This window comes from Trichechus manatus, unplaced genomic scaffold, assembly GCF_000243295.1.
Source record: "Trichechus manatus latirostris isolate Lorelei unplaced genomic scaffold, TriManLat1.0 scaffold00015, whole genome shotgun sequence".
Classification (NCBI taxonomy): domain Eukaryota; kingdom Metazoa; phylum Chordata; class Mammalia; order Sirenia; family Trichechidae; genus Trichechus; species Trichechus manatus.
Genome location: NW_004443951.1, coordinates 541,278 through 564,403, shown reverse-complemented (window position 1 = coordinate 564,403; position 23,126 = coordinate 541,278). Strand labels below are relative to the sequence as shown.

Below are 23,126 nucleotides of genomic sequence, written 5' to 3'. Positions count from 1 at the left end.
ATCCAGTGCCATGTTGCAGGTTCCAATGGCCATGTCCTGCTTTCCTAGGAAGTGGAAGATTTTGGCCAGGCGATTCAGGATGGAGGGGTGGTCCTTGGCAATCTCGATGGCCTGGGTAAGGGAAGAGGGTAAGAGCAAACAATTTGTCTGGTGGTTAGCCAAAACCAGCTAAATTGTGCCTACCCCACAGGAACTTCAATTCTGGATGGAGACATATCACTGCAATGCTCTTCTCCCCTATGTCCACCTGGCCATAAGTTCAGACACATCATGGAACCCAACACTTGGCGGTACAACCCAGTGGCACTCAACCCCTGAGAGTCTGACTCACTGCCATGCTCTCTGCCAGGCTCACCGGTCATGTCCAGCAAATCCTACTAGACCCCAGGCAAACCCCTCGAAGTGTGTATGCCTCCATCTTCCCCAGGGCAGGTGGGAGGACAAGGCCAGAACTCCCCTCCCCCTCCCCCACCCTTAGGCAGCATTTCTCCCTGGGCCACAGCACTGAACACATCGGCTTGTTACAGACTGCTGCCTGTTCTGTGTGTGCTGCTGCCTCTGAATGGTGAACTCCTGCAGGGCAGGGGCCCTGTCCATTCCCTTCTGTGCCCTGGCACAAAGTAGGTTCTCAAGGAGGGGCAAAGGAACACTCATGAACCAGAACATGTTTTGCTCTGTTCTGATCAAAGGTCTTTCATCAAGAAACTGCTCATTAATCCCTCCACCAGCAAACACTAAGGGATGTGCCCCATCCAGGGCACTGTGCCGAATGCACCGGTGAATGAGTATCTCGAGGGCTTTGCCTTCCAGGAAGGACTTCAAAGCTGAGCTAAGTGTGGAAACTGCCACATAAATGAGGTGCCAGTAGTAAGCCCTGAACAGCACTTTACAGTTTACAGAGTACCTTTAGGTCCACTACCTACTTTCAGCCTCTCGATAACCTACAAGGTAGACAGAACACTAATGAACTGATAAGAAAACCAAGGCTCAGAGATCTAAGTGACTTGCCTAAAGTCACTCGTCCTATAATTGGGCAGAGCTGGCAACGGGACCCCAGCTAAACTCGCCTTCTTTCCACTCTGCCATTGGGGGTGGGGGAGGGAAAGAATTCTGCGTAGAAGAAAGAATGTTGACAAAGGCCTGATGGGAGAAAGTCTAGGGTTATCTTTTGAAAATGGTGGCTAGCTTAGATGAGGAAACCAGAGAAATGGGCTTGGGCCAGATTGGGTGTGGGGAGGGTCTTATTCTTAGGCAAACAGAAACCATGACATTGTTCTGAATGAAGAAAGGATGGAGAGAAAGGCCTGGAGTAAGGGTCCTTCCTGGGTAAGGCACATGGTGGGGGATGGCAGTGGGGGAAGATACCCAGAGAAGCAGAGGTTCTGGGAGCAAAGGCTGGGGTGTCAGGCTCCTTCCCACTTGGGAGAGTGCGTGTGGTTGGGGGCACGTACCTTGCCAAAGCAATCCAGGGGGTCGGTCCCTGAGTACCCATAGTCGTGGACGCCCATGGGGGTGGTGGAGAAGGTGTCCTTTCTCTCCAGCAGCATCCCGAGGTAGCACCAGGCCACAGCTAGGGTGAGGGGTGGGAGAGGGGTCTTGAGGAAGCAGCAGGGTGAGAGGGAGGGGAGCCACAAGAGGGAGTGGGCCAGCTCCACTCAAGGCTGTTAGTCTCCATGACGACAAAGGAAGAATAGTGACGTGAAATCACTGTGGGTGGCCCAGGGACAGACAGCATCAAAGGTGGGAAGAGGGGACATGTGAGTAAATGAATGAACACATTTTTAGTGCTTCCTATCTGTATTTAACATGTCACTCCAAAAACCAAAACCAAACCCGTTGCTGTCGAGTTGATTCCAACTCATCGTGACCCTACAGGACAGAGTGGAACTGCCCCATAGGGTTTCCAAGGAGCAGGTGGTAGATTTGAACTGCTGACCTTTTCGTTAACAGCTGAACGCTTAAGTCACTCAGGCACCTCATTTAAGGCACATAGTTCCCTCCTGACTTCAACTCTTCACCAGCTCTGATAGTTCTAGTCCCCGTTCTAGGTGTGAGGCCTGGTGAAAAAATTACTCGACTCTTCTCCAACAGAGCCTCCATTTCCTCAACCATAGAATGGGGGTCAGGAGACACACACCTGGAAACATGTGACTATAATGATTCACACCCGGTGTATTCACTTGTTCAGTGTGTGTGAGCTCCTTGGGGTGAGCAAATGAATATGAGCCAGAAAGTGAGGGAGAAAGAGAAACCAAGTCCAAAAAAGGAGACAGTGCCAGAGGTGGGGACAGCAGGGTAGTGACAGGTACACGGAGAGCAAGGCAGAGGCTGCTTTTCCGCCCCCCCCCCCCGCTCCCCCCTACCTCGGTGGTGGGGGTCCGAGGACTTGAGGACTTGCCGAAGTAGAGCCAGCGTGCGGTTGAAGGCAGGCAGCCGCTTCTGCTCCTCACTGCCCAACTCCAGGGAAATGCCATCTAGCCTGGGGCCGAGAAGGGCATGTGGTCGGTCTGCACCCCCTCCCAGCTGCCGCCAGCTGGCTGTGAGCCTCTCCCCAGACTGATGGCAGGGAGGGGGTCTTGGGAAGCCCCTGCTATGGAGATGGGCTCAGCCACCTCTCCCCTCACCCTCAGCCTGGGTTCCAGGCCAAGCCTGAAGGCAACAGCGCCCCCTCCTTCCCCTCTTCACTGCCACCAAGCCTGACCTGATAAACAGCGTTGCCATGGTGAAGTACCAGCCCCTCTTCTCCTCCATCGGGACCTAAAGAAGCAGAGAACCGACAGGTTGCTGTGATTAAGATACTCAGGCCATCATGCGGATTCCTAGGCTTTTCCCGAATTCCAAGAGGCAGCAAGTACAGTGGGCCCCACAGCTAGAACAGGGCTTTGGCCTTAAGCACCCTTGATTATAGTCCTGGCTCTGCCACTGGCTGGCTCGGTGGCCTTGGGCAAGTCACTTCACTTCTCTGGCCATAGAGGACTTGGGGAGATAAGTGTGTGAGAGCTCCAAGGAGGGTACCTGTCACAAAGCAGGTGCAAATGCATTTCCTCCCCTGAATTCCTCACCCCGTCCTGCTGTCCAAGCTAAGCTCCCCTCCACCTGGCTCCCTCACCTGTGCTCTCGTCACCACCCCCCCTTCCGCCCCACACTGCGCTGGTCACCCTCTCTTCCCCACAGTCCTCCCGCCTCTGCCTGGTGGCGCCCTCCCTCAGCTTCTGCCTTTCTGAGAAAGCCCCTTTGGGCATGTTTTGTGAGTCCAGTTCAGCTGAAGCCCAGGACCCCCCTGAACTGTTTTCCTGTTATTATTCTTGCCAACCTTGCTGTGCATTTAGACCGACTTGGGCACCAGATAAAATATTTATGCCGTTATTTATGGGAGTAGCTGCTCCTGCCTCGGGAAGGAATTTTAATGAAAACCAATAAAACCCCCAGTGCATATCAGCAGCTCTGCATTGGTCTCCTGGCCGCTCCCTCTGCATTCATCTCCTGTCGTTAATCTCAAGGCTCAATTCTGTACTCCTCCCTCCCCCACCACAGCTTCCTCAGCTCAGGACCCCTGTCCCCTTCACTCCCCACCCCCAGCAGCTGGGGTGAACTCATTCAGTTCTGCCAGCATTTCTGAGCACCTACTGTGTGAGAACTGGAAGCCCTGGTGGTGTAGTGGTTAAGAGCTACAGCTGCTAACCAAAAGGTTGGCAGTTCGAATCCACCACGTGATCCTTGGAAACTCTATGGGGCAGTTCTACTTTGTCCTATAGGGTCACTATGAGTCGGAATCGACTGGACAGCAATGGATTTTGGTTTTTATTGTGTGAGACCCTATGCCTGTGCTGGGTGCTGTGGAGATGTGGCAATGAATGGGACCTGCACCCTGACCTAAACTGGCTCATAACCTGGCTGGGCAAACAGATCCAGGCTTAAGTAATAAGACCTGACCAAGTGCCTGCCATGTGCCAGGATCTTGACATCCATCATCTCTTTTAATCTCACAATAAACCTACCAGGTAGGTATCATCCCCATTTCACAGACCAGCTTATTGAGGCTCCGAGAGATAAAGTGACTTGCCTAAGGTCACACAGCTTGCGTGTGTCAGAGGTGGGATTCAAACCCTGCTCCCTTCACCACGCTGGGTTGCCAATAACTATGTTGTTGTTGTTAGTTGCCGTCAAGTTGATTCCAATTCATGGAGAGCCCATGTGTGCAGAGTAGAACTGCTCTGTAGGTTTTCCAGGTTGTGATCTTTGGGAAGCAGATCGCTAGGCTTATCTTCTGAGATGCCTCTGGGACGGTTCAAACCGCAAACTTTTTGGCTAGTAGTTGGGTGCTTAACTGTTTGTGCCACCCAGGGACTCCCGCCAATAACTATAAACCAAATAGAAAAACCCGTTGCCGTCGAGTTGATTCCGACTTACCGGGACCCAACAGGACAGAGCAGAACTGCCCCATAGGGTTTCCAATGAGCAGCTGGTGGATTTGAACTGCTGACCTTTTGGTTAGCAGCCGAGCTCTTAACCACTGCGCCACCAGGGCTTCCCAATAACTACAGAATGAGGCAAAGTGTGATGAAGGTCATGAGAGTGGTACAGACAAAGTGCAGCCAGAAGACTGAAGGCTTCGCAGCGGACGTGGCATTTAAGGTGGGTCTGGAGGAGTCAGTGGTGTTTTGGGGGTGGAGGACAAAGGGATTCCAGATGTAGGGTTCAGCCTGAGCAGAGACATGCAAACAGGAACACGTGTCTGGGGCATGCGTGGGAATAGCTGAGCGTGGAGCATGGCATGTATGAAGGGGTGTGGTGGGAACTCACACTACTGACAAGGTAAGCTGCATGCATGCTCGCTGAGGAGTTTGGAAAGAGGGAGCTTGTGCGTCAGCCTTCAAAGGAACTGGAGTCAGAGTTCACTGAGTGGCTTGACTGTCCATCCAGGCAGGGACTGGAACTCAGGCCTGAGCCAGATGGCCCAGAGAAGCCCCCACCAATCACATTTCTCAGCCAGTATTCACCAAGTATCTCCTCTGTGTAGCACTGGCTGGGCAAAGGGGACAGGAGAGAAATAAGGCAGGCCCCGTCTTTAGTGGCTTCCGGAGACACAATTACAGCGGAAGGAACCCAGGGGCTATGGGAGCCCACAGGCGGTGTCCTACCCAACCCAGGAGTATCCCCACAGTTCCCCCAGAGGAGGCAGCGTGGGCGGGGGTCGAGGACGGGTAGGAAGCACCCAGGTGGATATTGTGGGAAAAGTCGTTCCAGACAGAGCGGATATCATGTGCAAAAGCTCAGAGATGAGTTGAGTGTGGTATGTTGGGATCTGTGCCTGAACATTTGTTGTAAGGGACAGGGGGACGAGACAGCAGGGGCAGATCAGAAGGGGCACCTGAGTGCCAGCTCAGTACCTGTACCTCATGTGCAGGCAATGGGGAGCCATGGTAGGAGTTAGAGCTGGGGAGTGCCAAGAGCCGATGTTTGGTTTTTACATTCATATCATCTTGAAGGGGTAATTCTATTACTTAGGTGGGAATTTGTGTATTGAGGCTTTAGCTGGGAAGAGGGCTGTCTAGAGGGAAGAGGGCAGGTCCCAAGGGTTAAAGGGCATCCTTGAGAAGCAGGGAACATTATTTGCCAAAGCAAAAGGCTAGGATGAGATACCTGCTTTACCTACACAAGACCTGGGCTGTAGGAAGCCAAGTTGGATTTATGGAGCACCTACTGTGGACCAAGCTGGCTAAAGACCTCGACATAATGTTAAAGCCTGACCCTGTGAGGGACCAAAGGCATGCGGTGCCTCACGCTCCCTGGCTACGTTATGAATGATCTCATGACCTCTGGCCCCGTGCCTGCTTTGTGGTTGACTAAACTGAGTTACTGTGGGGAGAACCAGAACCTCCTTTCTCTTTTATGCTCTTGAAAGGAGATGTAGTCCCAAGCGGGAGCCGGTTTAGGAGATGCTGAGGGTTGTAATGCAAAGAGCAGAGGCTCTGGTGTCCAACAGGCCTGGCCAGATGAGATGGGCGACCCTGGGTGAATGAGTGACCTCTCAGAGGCTGTGTCCTTATCTGCAAAGGGGGATGGTCGTACTGGCTTTGCAGGAGTTGTGAGGGCAGCACCCAGCCAGGTATGTGTTCCACATGTTGGTCCCTTTCTCCTAGTTTGGGTTAGAGCTAAGCGAGGTTAGGGTTATCTAAGCCAGCTTTGTCAACTTACAACCTGAGATATTTTAGTTCCTTGTGGGGCAATAAGGTCTCAGGCCCTGGAGTCCTCACTCTCTACTCCTGTGGGGTTCTGCACATTTTTCTCACCTCCATGGGTCTCCAGTATTGGAGAGTAATGTGTTGTCCTGAAGGCTCTCCCTGGCTCTTCAGAGTTCACAGCCACTCTCATTTTGTACTCAGGCTGTGAGAAATGAAATCACATGCTCCAAATCACACATTTAGTACATGACAGAGCTGAGACGTAAACTCAGGCCTTCGTGGTCCTAACCCAGCCCTGAGCCTTGAGCACAACACTTAGCTATCTTGACCAACCTCATTATATATCTGAGGACATGGAGACTGTAGAGGTGAAGTGACTTACTTACGGTCACACGCTAGTTAGCATCAGGGCTTAATACCGGGTGGTTTCACAGACACGCTGCTCAAGGTTGAACATCCTTTAATTCCTCAAGCACCTGGTTACAGGTTGCACTAAGCAAACAATACCACCACCTGGTGGCAGTATTCCTGAATTGCAGGGACAACTCCAAAGTGTTAACTCTCTTTCCTTCCTCTCACCTTGAACACTAAAATTGCATTTTTTAAAAAGTAGCCGAGCAACATCTGTTTGACCAATCCCAAACATAGTCCCTCATCAAATCCTGCTTAAAAGTAACATTTGCAGGAGGACTTATGGGGTTGCCGATGAAGTCAGTGGAGATGAAATGGAGTTAAGAGTATAAACAGATCTAGTCCAAGGCCTCATAGTGCCTGAGCATTACTCCTCTATCCCTGTGATGAAGCTGCTGGAGGCTGTGTAATTCTGGCCCTAACATGGGCTGTCTCTTTAAAATCCTTCTGGTTGTAACTGAAGCAACAGCTGAAGCTGTTACCAGGGGCAACCTGGCAAGCCACAGTGCATTAAATTAAATTAAACAGGCCTCTAACTGCCCCCTCCCCTCCTGTAGAAGGGAGGGGGCTGTTCCACCTCTCTCCTGGCGAATAAAGTTGCTGTGAAACCTCTTATGGCTGCACGGAATTCAGTTACGGAGTTTATGGCTCCCAGGGGCAAGATGCTTGAAGGCAGCCTGGGAGGAGGAGGCTCAGAAGGCTTTTGCCAGAAGAGGCACCTCTGCTGAGGGCCTGCTTGGTGTAGGCTCTGGGCAGGCCTCCCCACCATTTCTCTTGTTTAATCCTCATTACAACCCGGTGAGCTGGGGAATTCCGGGATCTAGGAGAGGGGGCTGGATGGCCTATGAGTTAGTCCAGGCTTTAAGTTGGAGGGCTCTCAACTTAGGCAGCTGTTCCATGGCAGATAGTGGGAGGGAACTGGGCCAGGCCCAGTCACCAGTGTGGACCCTCAGTGAAATCCACAGACCCTGGTACAAGCTGAAGGTGAGAGTGAGGGGAGACCTTAGGCAAGGGGCTCTCAAAACGTGTCCCTGCCCCCTGAGGCCCTCACCATTAGTTTCCTCATTTTAGATATGGGGCAACTGCAGCTCAAAGAAGAAAACAGGCTTGCCTACTTAACCAGATATTTGAAGCTAGGTCACTCTGACTTCAAGTTCATGTTCTTCCCACAACTAACGGCAAAGAGCTAGTGCTTGTTCAGCGTTTACCGTTCACAAACTGCCTTCACACAGATGCCATTTGATCCTCAGAACATCCTGTGAGGAATGTGAAGTGGGTATCATCACCCTCTTTGTACAGATGGGAAAACCGAGGTGAGATGACGTCCTCAAAGTCACATGGCCAGTGTGAAAGCCTGGACTAAAACCTGGAGGTGGTGCTCTTTCAGCTATACTAATAACAGTAATTATTATTGAGAACTTATCATGTACCATGCCCATAGTTTACACGTTAACCCATCGTACCCTCTAAATAATACCACAAGGTAGAAACTATTATTGTCCCAGTTTTACCGATAAGGCAACTGTGGCAGAGAGGGGTTAGAGAACATGCCTAGGGCAACACGGCTAAAAAGTAGTATTCCCCGGGGATCCAGCAGCTTAGCTCCAGAGTCCCTGCTCCTAACCATGCTAGACCAGTGGTTCTCAAAGTTGGTCCCAAGACCAGCAGAATCAGCATCACCTGGGAACCTGAGAGAAATGCTAATTCTTGACCCACTGAATCAGAAACTTTGGGGGTGGGGTGCAACAGTCTGTGTTTTACCAGGCCCTCTAGTGCATGCTGAAGTTTACAAACCACTGCACTAGACTCTCCCCTACACCACACTGCTGAGAGAGGAGTAAAAAGGGGCTAGCAGATGTATCTCTTTTTTAAATAAGTGAAAGGATCAGAAATTGCGATCCTTAAGGAAGCCTGAAGATTCGAGTTCTTACAGCTGGATAGGTAAGTGACAAAAGCTGGTGATCTAGCAGAACCTACAGATAATACTAGGATCAGGACAAGCCATTACAGGAGTAGGTATGTGTTAATTCAGGCAGGTACAAGAGTGGATCTTACTATTCCATTTATTTCAAAAGGTGGCTCCAAAAGAAGGAAATATGGAGGGGGAGGGGACTTGGCTATTTTAAGGGATTTCAACAGAAGATCTTTTAATATACCAATGGTTTACAAATCTACATATGTCCCTGGGTGGTGCAAATAGTTTGTGCTTGACTACTAACCTAAAGATTGGCGGTTTGAATCCACCCAGTGGCACCGTGGAAGAAAGGCCTGGCAAGCTACATCCGTAAAGATTACAGTCAAGAAAACCACATGGAGCAGTTCTACTCTGTAACACATGGGGTTGCCATGAGTTGGAATCGACCTGATGACAATGGGTTTGGTTTTTTCTTGCCTTACAAATTTACACACATTTGAATAGGCTATCACAGAGATCTTGTTGGTTCTTAAGGAAAGTATTTGTCTTACGGTTTGAACTTTGTCCCTGCTGACAGGTGTACTCTAAGTTTCTGAGTCAGTTCTTCAGAGCTGACTAACTCCCTTTCGGGAAGGGATGACAAAGAGGAAGGAGAAAGAACATTTCCTGGATGTCGATTACCCACGTCGTGGCACTGAATTCTCCCAGCAGCCTCCAAGGTGCACTGCGCCTTCCTCCTTTTACAGGTGAGGAGACAGCCGAAGCAGAAAGCCACTGGCCCAGCCCCAAAGCCCAGGGAGGAAGTGCCAGGATTCAAGTCCAGATCTGTCTCCCTCCAACGCCCCCGTGAAGGCTAATGCTGCAGAAATAAAAGTCCCACGGTGACAGGCCTCAAGGAATATGCTCTTCCTGCAAAACTGGAATGTCCTCTGTGATGACACAAAAGCACAGAGCTCCCACCCCAACCCCTGGCACCGGCCCTGCTGGCACCTGCCCTGTCACCTATGTGAGCATCACAGAAAGGACCAGGGAAGGGGGCTCGTTCCCACACTGAGTGGTCAAGTGTTGATGTTCTCAACACTCCTGTTTTGTCGGGTGTGGAGAGTACACAGAGGGATGGGACTGGAGTCCTACCCTGCCTCTGACTCCCAGAGGGGTCCTGGAAAGCCCACTTCCTTGGTCTGGGCCTCAGCTTCTGCATCCATAAGTGGGATGACCCCACTAGGCCTGTCTGTGTCACAGGTGTGTTGGTGGGGCTGTTCAATGTGACCCAAAAAACCCAAAACCAAAACCAAAACCCATTGCCATCAAATCAATTCCAAGTCATGGCAACCTTATGTGTTACAGAGTAGAACTCCCCCAATGCCAGGCCTTTCTTCTGTGGCACCACTGGCTGGGTTCAAACCATCAATCTTTGAGTTAGTAATCGAGTGCAAACCTCATCATCCAGGAACCATAAATGTAACCAGAAAGAGGGCAGACGGGCGTTATGCTTCAGAATAAATCAACTATTTGACCCTGTCTTGGGTACCCTGGATGATTCCGTGTGGATTTTACGCTTTGAGAAGATCAACTGCAGCTTCCTGTTGTCACCCCCTTTCTGGTCCTACTCTAGGCGGAGGTCCTGTGGGTCATCTTAGCTTTGTGTTGGCTTCCTGGACTTGCTGCCTCCAGGCCAACCTGAGCCACTTTTCTAGTCCACTGTCCCTAGAGAAAAGGGCTGTCTGTGTCTAGTCCTGGGTTCAAATCCAACTCTCCTGCCAGTAGAGGCTGGGTGGGTCTGAGGAAGTCTCTTGCCCTCTGAATTTGCTCAGCTCCTCCAGTGGGTCTGTGCTGCGCTGCACCCTCAAACTGTTGTTGTGTGTTGTCCAGCCGATTTTCAACTGATAGCAGCCCCATGTGACACAGCAGGACTGCCCCATAAGGTTTTCTAGGCTATAATCTTTACAGGAGCAGATTGCCAGATCTTTTCTCCCACAGAGCCGCTAGTCTCCCACAGAGCTGACCTTTCGGTTCGCAGTTGAGCACTTAACCGTTGCACCACCAGGGCTCTTGTCCTTAACCTACATGATCTTTTCTCCTGTAAAAGTGGTTGCGGCAGATGATGGTAAAGGCAGATTTGGCTCTGGGGTTCTGTATCTATGAGAAGGGGGTGGCCCAATTCTCAAACTTACAAGGTAAGTATGAGAGAGAAGCCAGCAGCAAACTCTTAAAATAGAGGGCACTGATATACAAATGTGACTGACCCCAAGGCGACCAGAAGGCATTGAAGCCACAGCCTCTGGAAAGCTGTCCATCAGCCTGGGCTTTGATGTCCCACAGTCCTGACTTCCGTTCCTGTCAGCCACTCAATGATTGTGTGCCCTTGGGCTCTCTGAACCTCAGTTTTGCTCATCTGTAAAATGGGGCTAATATCAGTTCTGACTTTCCAGAATTTCTGTGAGGATCAAGTGAGATAATCTGTGAAAAGTACATCTGTGCACAGCACCTGACTCATCACTCAGCTTCATTTCCTTTTCTTGTTGAACCAAGTCAAACCACTTGGATTTGTGTGTGTGTGTGTGTGTGTGTGTGTGTGTGTGTGTGTGTGGCCCCTGGGTGGCACAAATGATTTACACTCGACTACTAACCAAAAGGTTGGTAGTTCGAACCCACCCTGCAGCACCACAGAAGAAAGGCCTGGTGATCTGCTTCCATAAAGATTACAGCCAAGAAAATCCTATAGGGCAGTTCTACTCTGCAACACATGGGGTCACCATGAGTTGGAATTGATTCAACGGCAACAGGTTTTTTTTTGGGGGGGGCGGTGTTTGCAAGCACCACGGGAGGAAAATTCCTGCTCATGCTCTCAAAAAGTTTGCAATTAAGTTTACAGATCACTTCTTAAGTTCTCAAAATACTGTTCTCAGCAGTCACCCTGTGATTTCCCACCTCCATGTGCTTGTTTATGTGTTCCCTTCTGCCAGAAGGATTGTTCCTTCCCCCACTTCTCTGCGGCTCAAATGCCTTCCTGTCCCTGAAATCACCTTGGCCACCACCTTAGTCTAGCCCCTCATTTAACAGAGGAGGAAACGGGGCCTAGAGAGGGGAGGTGATCTGCTCACATCCCAGTGAGGCAGGAGCAGGGCTGGGACAGGAACCCAAACCCTGGCTCCTGCCTCTGAGTGGGGTCTTCCCAATGTCATTGCTCTTTTCCCCAGGCTGGTACTGGGCTAGGGTGAAGGGAGATGGCAGACAGGGGCAGGAGGGGACAAGAGAGATGGGGTGGTGGTGGGAAAACACTTAGAGTGTCCTGACCTCCCGACCAGGGGGTGAAGATGAGAATGGCTGGGCCATCGATACTCACTGGGGCCGGGCCTTCCCTGTGACCACAGCTACTCCCCCCGGAACCCTGCCAGGCTGGTACCACTTCCCCATTTCATGGCGGAAGATATGGATGCTCAGAAAGGTTACCCAGCTTGCCTGAGTCACCCAGCTCATGGGGGCTGCAGCCGCCCACCCTCAGGCTCTGACCACAGCCACACCGAGTGCATCTGCACTGCACAGTGTAACCAAGTCACCAGGACCTCAGGGCAGCTCTGCTTCGGGGGAGAGAAGGGGAGAGCTAGAAAGGAAGATGGAGGGAGAGAGAGGGGGCATGTGGGAGGCCCAAGAGCTGTAGGAAGGGCAGCTCCTTGAGAGCAGGATCTGTCCCCAAGCCCCTGGAGCTGGCTTCCCCCATGGTGGCAGCGCTCTGTGTATGTGCAGGGGCCCTGGGCTGGCTGGCCAGCCATGCCCCCGAGCTCTTCCTGCCTAGCTACCCCGCCCTGCTAGGCGCAGCCATCTATTGGAATGCCCACGCCTTTGTTTGTGAGGCCCCTGCCTGGCCTGCCAGCACTGCCTCCTCCCTGCCATGTGCCCCAGCTGGCCAGGTGAAATCTAGACAGGCCCACGGGGTGCACTGGCTCACCCTGAACAAGCTGCTTCACCCTCCCTGAGCCTCAGTTACTTCCTCTATGAGATGAGGATCACACCCCAGTGTGTTTGTGAGATTTAAAGAAAGGTCAAATGTACTAAGGAACAAAATTCTGAGCTCAGTGCCTGGTGCTCAGGTGTGGGATAAATGGCACCTATTGTGGTGGTGGTTCTTGTCACCCAGGGCCTGCTCTGGCTGTGAGCAGTGGTAAAGCACCTACATATGTGTGCACGTACCTGTGTGTGTGCATGTACGTGAGTGTGGTAAGCTGTCAATTTTGGGGGAAAAGAGGAGGAAAATCAAATAACCAAGTTATCTTAGGACAGAGATATTATTTGTATAGAGAAATGTAAGTTCAAGTTGTTGTTAGGGATTAAGTTGATTTTGACTCACAGTGACCCCATGTGTTACAGAGTAGGAATGCCCCATAGGGTTTTCTTGGCTGTAATCTTTACAGAAGCAGATTGCCAGGTCTTTACCCTATTAAAAAAAATAATAGGGATTTTAAGACTTAAAATTAAATTACTCAAGTAAATGAAAGAGTGGCCCCAGCCCAGTGCTAGCAAACACTGGGGATGTGGGGGGGGGGGGTGTGTATGGGGGGGGTGTGTGTGTGTGTGTGTGTGTGTGTGTGTGTGTGTGTGTGTGTGTGTGTGAGGGGGAGGGCAGGGGAGATAAAGAGCGGCCCAAGACAGAGGACTCACTCTCTAGCAGGTGAGAGAGAAGCTGAGATAAGCCAGAGGCTGGGAATGGCTCTGTTACAGAGCAACAAAGTGCTGGGTGGGGGCGCGCCGGGAGGAAGGCTAACTGTACCGAGCCCCTACGTGAGCTGTGCCCGGCCTGGTGCCTTTCTTGTCCTCTCACCAAATCCTCACAGCAACCCTGTGAGATAGACGTCAGAATCCCATTTTATAGATGAGAAAACTGAGGCTCAGAGAAGTGAAGTGACTTGCCTGCAGCTGTCTGATGATGAAGGAGGAATGTGAACACCATCTGTCTTCTAAAGTTTATGCTCTTAATGCCTACTCAGCCGTGAGATTTGTCATCAAGAGTCTGTGTGTGTGTGTGTGTGTGTGTGTGTGTTTGTGTATAGGAGGTAATGAGGGGGATGACAGATAAATGCAATCCGCATCGTCCTATTTTTGTAATTTAAGAAACAAAAAGGGGAGGGAACGAAGAGCAGGGGAAGAAGTCACAAAGACGCACATACCCACACACAAACACTCTGCTTATTTTTGGATCTTGGGCTGAATTATTAACTTTTATATTATTGTCTTTTGTAATTTTAGTTAGCAGATGAGCAGCTGTTCGTGGCTCTTCAGCAGCTCTTTGTCCTTTGAGCTCCAGAGGCTGTTCCCTGCCCAGGGCAGTTGCAGCACCAATGAGGGTAGAAAATCTCTTGGAGCTGCAGCACAGGTAGGGGTCAGAGCACAGCTGGCCTCCAGCTGTGCTCCTGTTGGTGGCAATCCTCTCAATCAGGGGTCCCATAACTGCTGCTCTCCTGTCCACCCCCTCCTCCCTGGCCCTACCTCTGACTTCACCTCTGTTCTATGCCTCCCAACTACTAACCTAAAGGCTGGTGGTTTGAACCCATCCAGAGGTGCCTTAGAAGACAGGCCTGGTGATCTGCTTCTCACAGCCTTGAAAACTCTATGGAGCAGTTCTACTCTGCACACATGGGGTCACCAAAAGTCGGAATAGACTTGATGGTAATGAGTTTATTGTCCGCAATATGCACTTTCATTGTTAGCCTCTGGGGCCCTGTTTTTGGTTCAGAAATTATGATTTCTGGGCCCATGGCACTTAGAGACGATCATCACACTACATGGGCCGTGTAGTGAATACCTGTGACCTTGGCCAGCCGTAGGCACATCTCTGATCTGTCCCTTTGTCTCCTGTTCCCAGAGGAGGGGCTCAGGGAAGACTAGTTAACGAAGGAACAAATGTTTTACTTCTCCCTTTGTCCACGGGTTTTGTAAAGGCAGAAATTTATTAAAGACAGGGCCTGGCACACAGTAAGCGCTCAATAAATGTTAAGATGCTGAGTCACTGGTTGTCAGACATACCCAGAATTTATCAGTTTATGGGCACTTTTACCCCATCATTCAACTGGATAATCCCAGTAAACCCGAGGCAGTCATCATTTAATGTTTATGAAGCAGACACTGAGACCCAGAGATGAAAAGTGACTTGTCCAAAGTCACACAGCATAATAATAACAGAACTCCAGCCCAAGCCTCCTGACTCTAACTATAATGAAGTCATCATCATTGTCTTGATTGTGACTACTGTTTCTTGAGCACCTGCTTTGTGCCAGGTATTTTAGAAAAACAAGATCTCATCTCTAATCATCACAATAATCACGTGAAGTAGAAATTGTAACCCCCCATTTTTCAGATGATCAATCTGCAACTTTCTCCTGGGGTTTGTGGGTGGGGCTGACCAGAGCTGCTCTGTCCAGACCAGGGAGCTGGGACAGGCACAAGGACACAGCACAGACAATGGTCAAGTCCAACACCTGAACCCATCAGCTCCCTGGGGCATCGGGCTGCGCCCTGCTCAGCGCTTTTTCAGCTGGTCGTTCACTTGCGGGGCACCACCCACTGTGGCGTGCTGACTGGTGGCAGGGAAGGAGCTGGCCACTGTTAGGTCCCCACCCCCAAAACCCTGCCTCCCTCTTTACCTCCTCCAGCAATCAATCTCCGCCTGAACGCAGGAAGGGACCTTGGAGACCATAGAGTCCACCCTCCCACCCCCATTTCACTAACGGGGAGCCACATTCCAGAAAGAAGGCCCACAGCTAGTCAGGTGCAGCTGGGATGAGAATCTGCTCTTCTTGGCTCCTAGCCCAGGCTCTTTAGGCCCCGTCTGCGGCTGTGGCCACATTCAGCACATACGACGCCAACCATGCCTCCCGCTGACGGCAGTCTGGCATTCAGGGCCGTGAGCCCTGGATTTAAAACAAAAGACCTAGGTCCCTGCTGGTCCACATGATGGCCACATCTACACACAGCCTGGGGGTGGAGGAGACTCTCCCAGGCTGTACTGGGAGGAGCTCCCTGCCAGGGAGAGTCAGGGCTGGATTCTGATCCTGCTCATCTCTGTACAGGAGCTATTCTAGGTGCTTTACAAATATTCACTCTTAATGACAACAGCAAGGAGCCTGGTTGCACAATGGTTAAGTGCTCAGTTGCTGACCTAAAGGTTAGCAGTTCAAACCTACTCAGCTGCTCCGTGGGAGAAAGACCTGGTGATCTGCTCCCATAAAGATTACAGCCTAGACAATATGTGTACTAACTGTTCAATGGAAATTATTTTGTTCTGTAAACCTTCATCTAAATTGAGAATAGTAGCACAACTGGAAGAACGTAATCGATGTCACTGAATTGTACATGTAGAAATTTTTGAAATGGTGTATCTCTGGCTATGTATTTTTTTCACAAAAAAAAAGGGCCTCCAAGGTCGAGAAGGGAGGGTGTTGACGTGTCATAGGGTTGTTAACCAATGTCATAAAGGGAGAGTACTGACGTGTCGCGGGGTTGTTAACCAATGTCATAAAACAATATGTGTACTAACTGTTGAATGAGAAACTATCTGTTCTGTAAACCTTCACCTAAAGTACAATAAAAAAAATTAAAAAAAAAAAAAGATTACAGCCTAGAAAACTCTACGGAGCAGTTCTAGTCTGCCACATGGGGTCGCCATGAGTTGAAAATCAACTCAATGGCACCTCACAACAATTATAAAAACCAAAACCAAAACCAAACCTGTTACCATTGAGCTGTTTCTGACTTATAGTAACCCTAAAGGAGTCCTGGTTGTACAGTGGTTAGAGTGTTCGACTGATAACCAAAAGATTGGCAGTTCAAAATCACCAGTGGCCCCACGGGAGAAAGATGTGGCAGCCTGCTTCTGTAAAGATTTACAGCCTTGGAAACCCTGTGGGGTTGCTATGAGTTGGAATCGACTGGACAGCTGAAGGTTGTTTTGTTTTGTTTTATTATAGGACAGGGTAGAACTGCCCCATAGGGTTTCCAAAGCTGTAATCTTTAGGGAAGCAGACTGCCACATCTTTCTCCCACGAAGCAGTTGGTGGATTCGAACCACCAACCTTTTGGTTAGCAGCCGAGTGCGTAACCACTGTGCCATCAAGACTCCTTACAACAATTATAACAGCAACCAAATGAGGACTGTCTCCACTTTACCAATAAGGAAGCTGAGGCTGAGAGAAGTTAAAACATTGTCCAGAGTCACATAGTTAGGACTCTGGCTCCAGAATCCATGCTCTCAACTACAACATAAGCCACCTCCCCTGTAAAGTAGAGCCAATAATAATACTGCCCTCCCAGGGGTGTTGGGAGCATGTAATAAGACACTAGCTGTAAACGCCAATCTCAACTCTAACCAAGATGATGAATGCAAACAATGCGCTGTCTTGCTGGCAGTGTGGCTGGAGCCTCACTAATGAGTACTAATAATAGCTACCCTATGTGGAGTGCTCCTAGTCCCAGGCCCAGTTCTAGGTGCTGTGCCTAAATAAACTCACTGACTCTTCACAATTATCCTATAACATGACTATGGTTATTATCCCCATTTTACAGAGAAGAAAACTGAGATGTCAAGTACCAGTTTGAAGTAAGAGAGTGTGGAAGAGTTGGGATTTGGACCCAGCCCATCTGACCCAGAGTGCATCCTCTTAACCTCTACCCTGCACTGCTCCTTTAAGACAAGTCCATGCTCTCCAACCTGTACTCCCTGAGGTCTTGACTCCTATATTTCCTCTTACTGAAGCCAGAAGCTTTGGTGGAAAAGCACTGAGGGGGTGTGCGAAGTTGTTGTGAACGGAGACATGCTACCTATATGTGAAGGCTGCTTGTTATTTAAATATTACAAATCTAAAGCATTATAAAATATTATCATTATCAGCTCAACCCTGCCCATGGTGTACCTTCACAGAAAAATCATGGTACCGCTCCGAACTGTGGTCTCCTCTTCTGTAACAAAAGGTGGGCCCGCTATATCATTCATTCTGCCATCCAATGCCTAGTGTGGCAGGCAGCCTCTGAGATGCCCCCAGTGACCTCAGTCTCTTGGCATTCATGCCCTTGTGTAGTCACTTCCCTTTGAATGTCAGCTGCACCTAGTGACTTGCTTCTAACAAACAGAATATAGCAAAAGTGATGAGATGTCACTTCTGAGATTAGGTTACTATAAGACTGTGGCTTCTGTTTTGGGTGCCCTCTCTTGCTAGCTCTTTTGCTAGCTCGCTCTTCGAGAAGACAGATGCTATGTTTTGAACTGCTGTCCATGTGGCAAAGAACTAACGGAGACTTTTGGCCAACAGCCACTGAGAAACTGAACCCTGCCAACTGAGGGAGCTTGGAAACAAACTCTTCCCCAGTCAAGCCAGCCTCCAGATGAGTCTGCAGCCCAGAGGCACCTGGGTAGACCCTGCCTACGTTCCTGACTCATAGAAACTATAAGATAATAAATGCTTATTGTTTTAGGCCACTGAATTTGGGGGGGATTAACAAATGCAGCAATAGATAACAATAGCAATAGATAACCAAAACACCTAGTACTAGTCTATTTGGTCCAGGCCCTATGCTGCACATACATTCATTCAAGATACATTTATTGAGGGCCACTGTGTGCCGTGGTGCCACGTATTGGGTTTATAGTGGCAAACCAGACAGATGTCCCTACTCTCAAAGACCTCAGGGTTGAATTGGGGAGACAGACTTTAAATGGACGATGTGAGAAGTGTTATGGGAACTCTGAGAAGGCCCGTGACCCAGGCTGGAAAAGTTAACAGCGGCTTCCTAGAGGAGGGGATGTCTGAGATAAAACTGAAATTAAGGAGAAACTTCCAGGAAAAGGTGGAACAGGAAGGCATCTCATGAAGCAGCTGAGAAAAGGGCAATGCAGGCTAAGGAGATTAGTCCCACATGGGGAACAAGGGGAAGTAGAATGTGGCACAAGCCTAGATCGTAAGAGTGAACCTGGCAGCGGGAAAGCAGAGAGGTAGGTCATGGAGGGCCTCAAACACCCACCTAAGAGCTTGGGATTTATCTGCTGGGCAGCAGGGTGCCATGGAGGGTTGTAAGCAGCTGAGGGACATGGCCAGCAAGATCAAGCAACACGACACTCGCAGTAGAGTAAGGGATGAGGTGGAAGGGTCAAGCTGGAGGGCAGGAAGACTACGCTGGTCCAGGCAGGAAGTGATGGGGGCTGGGCTAGCAGAGGGAGGCTGCAGAGTAGATAGACCTTCCAGATATGAAGAGGTGAGACGGCCAAGATTTGGGGTCTGACCAGATAGGAGAGGGGTGAGGGAGAGAGACGAGGCAGGAATGCCGCACAAGTTTCTGGCGGTGATGTCTGCGTGTGCCTTCAGTTAGGGGGGTGTGCACGGGCACACGGACAAGGATTGGCTAGGAGGAGCAAGGTTAAGGGGATAAGTCGGCCAGGGTGACTGCAATATTGCCAGAAGAGAGTCTAAGGAGGCAGCCCCGCTAGGAAGCGAGTCCACCCCTTAGCCCAGGAAAGAGAAGCTACAGGCCTGGTCTGGGACAGGGGTGTAGAAAAGGAGAGGTACACTGGAAAGGTATTTGAGAATCCTAAGGGCGAGGGACTGAGCAGTCTGCGGTGCAAGGGCATGCCAGGGTGGGGTCCCTGCAGAGAGAATGGCCACGACCCCAGCCCGGGAGTCACCCACCTGCTGTGAGTAGCCCAGAGCCTTGTCGTAGAGCGCGATACCCGCCGCCAGCACCCGCGCGCGCTCTTCCGGGCTGGCGCAGCCCACGTCGAAGCCGTGCGCGTAGCCCTGTTCCGCCAGGCAGCGCGCAGCGCGGACCTGAGGGTCCCCGGCAGCCTCCGGGCCTGCCGCCAGGCCCATGAGAGCGGTCAGCCGTGCGACGCACTCCTCCTCCTCTTCCTCCTGCCCCAGCCGCCCGTATACATGCACCAAATTGGCCCAGGCGTTGAGGTTGCCCGGATCGTCGCGGGCCACCTCGAGGAAACGCTCGCGGGCCTCGTCCAGCTCCTCCAGGTAGAAGGCGAAGGCGCCCAGGAGGTTGCGCACGGCGGGACGCTGCAGTGCGGTCGCCAGCTCGAGCTCCTGCCTCAGGCCCTCCCGCTGCAGCTTCAAGTCCCTGGCGCGGAGGGAGGCCGGCGAGCGCGGCTCGAAGTTCAGCTGCATCTCCAGGTGGAAGTGGCCCGGGAGGTAGTCTAAGTCGTCGATGAGGGCGTCCAGGTCCTCAGCCGCGGCCTCCGGCTCCGCCATGGCTGCCCTGCGGCTTTCCGGGCCTCGCCCGCCCTGGAGGCTGCGGAGGGCAGTGAATGGGGCGTCCCGGAGTGAGTCTGGCGGGAGGCGAGGCTCAGTGCGCGCGGAGGCCCAGGGCGCAGCTGCCTTCTGGTCCCGGGGCCCCTCCTGCGGTGGGTGGGTCCGAGCGTTGGCTCCTGAAGCGCCATGTGGGTGTTTCCGCTTTCGCTGCTCAGCGGCTCTTAGACGCCTGCATAGCACAACGAGGTGCTCCAGAAAAACAGGTGCCTTGCCAAATTAGGGTGCGCAAACCGCAGTGCATGGCAAAAGGCGTTTTTTACCCTTCCTGCTGAGCAGATGAGGAAACTGAGGCTCGCAGGAGGAAAGGACTTGACCAGATCACAGAACTGGGGCATGCAGAGCCAGGCCCAGAACCCCAGTTTGCTGAATCCAGCCGAGTCCTTCTTCCTTGGGCCCTGCCCCACCCTCTCCGTGTGAGCGCGCGGACTAGGAGAATTAGGGCTAGCCGTTCTAGCTGCGGAAGGCACTTTCATTACTGCTGCTTTCCCATCCGCTCCCTGCTCTGGTGTCTCGGCCTCACTTGCAGTCGCTCTGAGTTCTCCTTCTTCTGAATGGAGCCTGCCACCTCCCTCCTTGCTACCTTTGACCATTATTTTCCAAGCTTCCCTTGCTGGGATTTCTCTTGCCTCCTCTCTGCTCATCATGAGGCCACTGTGGAAAGACTAGGGGAGCCTCCTCCTGCTGGCTCTAACCCCCGTGTTCTATCTTTAATAAAGTATGACCTTGGACAAGTCGCTTCATCCCTCTGTACCGTACTTTCCGCATGGGTGAAATGAGCACTGACAATCTCTCCCCCAGGGGCAGGGGAGATATTACGGGGGACCTGATAAGTGTGGGCTCTCACCTCCCCCCCACTCGGTTCCTATCTCATTCCAATACTCTGACCTTGGTCCCCGTTTTCATGCTTTTACCGATCTTTTCTCCTAGGACTGGACTTAAACCTCTAGCCTGGAGGCTGGGCCAAGCTCCCTGCTGCAGGGACTGCCTGATTCTCTAAAACTTGAGATTTGTAGTGGGTCTGAACTTTCGAATCCCTCCCGCTCCTCATTCCACCTGGGGCTGGGCTCCTGAGGCACCTGCTGCCTCATCTTCTCGGAAGACAGACCATCATCTTCAAAAGAGGAAATATAGCCAATTAGTCAACTTGGAAACAATAGTTCACTTTAGTAGTAAAAATGTAAATTAATACAATATTCTGGTGCCATTTTTTCACCTGTCCATTTAAAAAAAATAAAATTTAATATTTTTAAAATTAAAAATTGTTGGTATAAATTGCTGGTGATGAAGACATGAAACTTGGGCTTTCCCCTGCGTGGGAGGGTCAGGGATGGATTACCCGGAGGGCCTGGCTTTTGATCCGACTCTAAGATGAGGAGTTGGGTGGGGAGGGTAAGTGGGGGACATCCAGCAGAGGGAAAGGCATATGAAAAGGCCCAGAGGTTCACCTGTGCAGGGTGTGTCCTGGGGACAGAGCAGCTCCAGGGTCTGGAGGTCACAGAGCATGGGGAGAGATGGTAGGAAATGAGGGGTGGAGGCAGGGGCTGCAGCCCCATCAGAGAGGCCTTAATCCTGGCTGAGAAACTTCACTTGACTCCCTTGACTTAACAGATGGTTTTGGAGTCTGGATAGGTTAGAAACTCTTGCAACCACAGAGCTCCCAAACCTAATTATGAGTCCCATATTCACTGTGTGCCCTATACCTCAGAGTGTGACCAGTTCAAGTTACTCTCCCTGTCTGAGCCTTTGTTTCCTCTTCTGTAGAAAGGAGGCAGGAAGGGGTCGAATAATACCACATGAGAGAGTGATGCGGTTGTGATAAGGAAATTACAGTGACAGGGAGACTTTGGGCAGACCACGACAGGCTGCCTTGCTGCAGAGCTGACTCACCCTGGCCTCCTCTAGCCTGCCTGGCAGCCAGGACTCTCAGACCAAAGGACCTTGGCTTATATCCTCTTGGCCTACACTCCTCCATTAGCCCTGGAGCCAAGGGGCTCAGGCCAGGAGAGAAGAAGCAACGCAGCCCCAGGCAGGTGTGGATCACTGAGAACACCCTACGCAGACCCAGGGCTGGTCAAAGGGCCTCCCCAGGGCCGAGGACTGCGTAATGTCCACACCCACACCTCACTGACACCTCAGAATAGCTTCTCCAGGAACTAGTCATATGAGCATGTCACAGATGAGGAAATTGAAGCTTGGAGAAGGTAGGTAATGTGCCTGAGGGCCCCTGCTAGGAAGCAGCAGAGCCAGCACTCAAATGTGAGTCTCTGAGGATTTATGCATTAATGGGAAGCCGGACTAGGTTAATTTATTTATTCACCTGTCATTCAACTCATTCAAGAAATATTTATTGAACATTTACTATGTGCCAGGCACTGCACCATGGACACACGCGCGCGCGCACACACACACACACACACACACACACACACACAGAGTGAATTAGACATAGTCCCTGCCCTCAGGTGTTCTGTAAGAGCCCTTTTCAAGGGCTGGGAATGACTTCTTACTGAGCGCTTACTATGTGCCAGGAACCTTACCTAAATTATATCATTTAATCCTCACAGTAATCTGGACAGACCGGGATCATTAGCTCCATTTGACTGATAAGAAAGCTGAGACTCAGAGAAGGAAATGACTTATCCAAAGTCACACAGCTGAGAAGGGGCAGAGCCTGTGCTTAGGTGACTGGGTATTCTATTCTGTGTGAGTCCCTGAGGCCTGATGCCTCTGACCACCAGCTCAGCATTGCAGTGTGGGTGCTCTGCTAACCATGTGCCCACCAGGCCTGAAGCCTAAGAGTCCAGCTCCTGACTGTGTGGGGGTCTGCCCTTCTGATTTAAATGGCAGCTTGGGATGTCAGAAGGGAATTGTGTGGGGCCTGGAAGGAGCTCCACTGCCCCCTGGTCCAGCTTTGCCACTGGCTGGGTGCAGGACCCAAGCAGGCAAGTCTTGCTTCTCTCTGACTTCAGTCCTGTCATCACTGGATGGGTTGAGGCTTTCTGCCCCACCTTTGCAGAACCCTATAAGGCCCTTAAAGAGCGCTGGTGGCACAGTGGTTAAGCAGCTAGCTGCTAACTGAAAGGTCGGTGGTTTGAACCCACCAGCCGCTCCGCAAGAGAAAGATATGGCAGTCTGCTTCTGTAAAGATTGTTGTTGTTGTTGTTAGGTGCCGTTGAGTCGGTTTCGACTCCTAGCAACCCTAGGTACAACAGAATGAAACACTGCGCCATCCTAACAATTGTTACGCTTGAGCCCATTGTTGCAGCCACCGTGTCAATCCATCTCGTTGAGGGTCTTCCTCTCTTTCACTGACCCTCT

At 51.1% G+C, this 23,126-nt stretch overlaps 2 protein-coding genes across 2 annotated transcripts in view; one reads left to right on the top strand and one right to left on the bottom strand.

Annotated features, from left to right (window-relative positions):
- Positions 1-19,832, bottom strand: part of TTC22 (tetratricopeptide repeat domain 22) — a 24,446-nt gene extending 4,614 nt beyond the window's left edge. The window contains exons 1-5 of the mRNA XM_023727051.1: positions 19,182-19,832; positions 2,702-2,757; positions 2,364-2,479; positions 1,452-1,570; positions 3-111 (exon numbers count right to left, since the gene is read on the bottom strand). Coding sequence (XP_023582819.1) covers positions 3-111; positions 1,452-1,570; positions 2,364-2,479; positions 2,702-2,757; positions 19,182-19,748 — 967 coding nt within the window. The 5' untranslated portion in view covers positions 19,749-19,832. The remainder of the gene's footprint in view (positions 1-2; positions 112-1,451; positions 1,571-2,363; positions 2,480-2,701; positions 2,758-19,181) is intronic.
- Positions 19,747-23,126, top strand: part of CIMAP2 (ciliary microtubule associated protein 2) — a 38,260-nt gene continuing 34,880 nt past the window's right edge. The window contains 1 exon segment of the mRNA XM_023727033.1: positions 19,747-19,900. Coding sequence (XP_023582801.1) covers positions 19,747-19,900 — 154 coding nt within the window.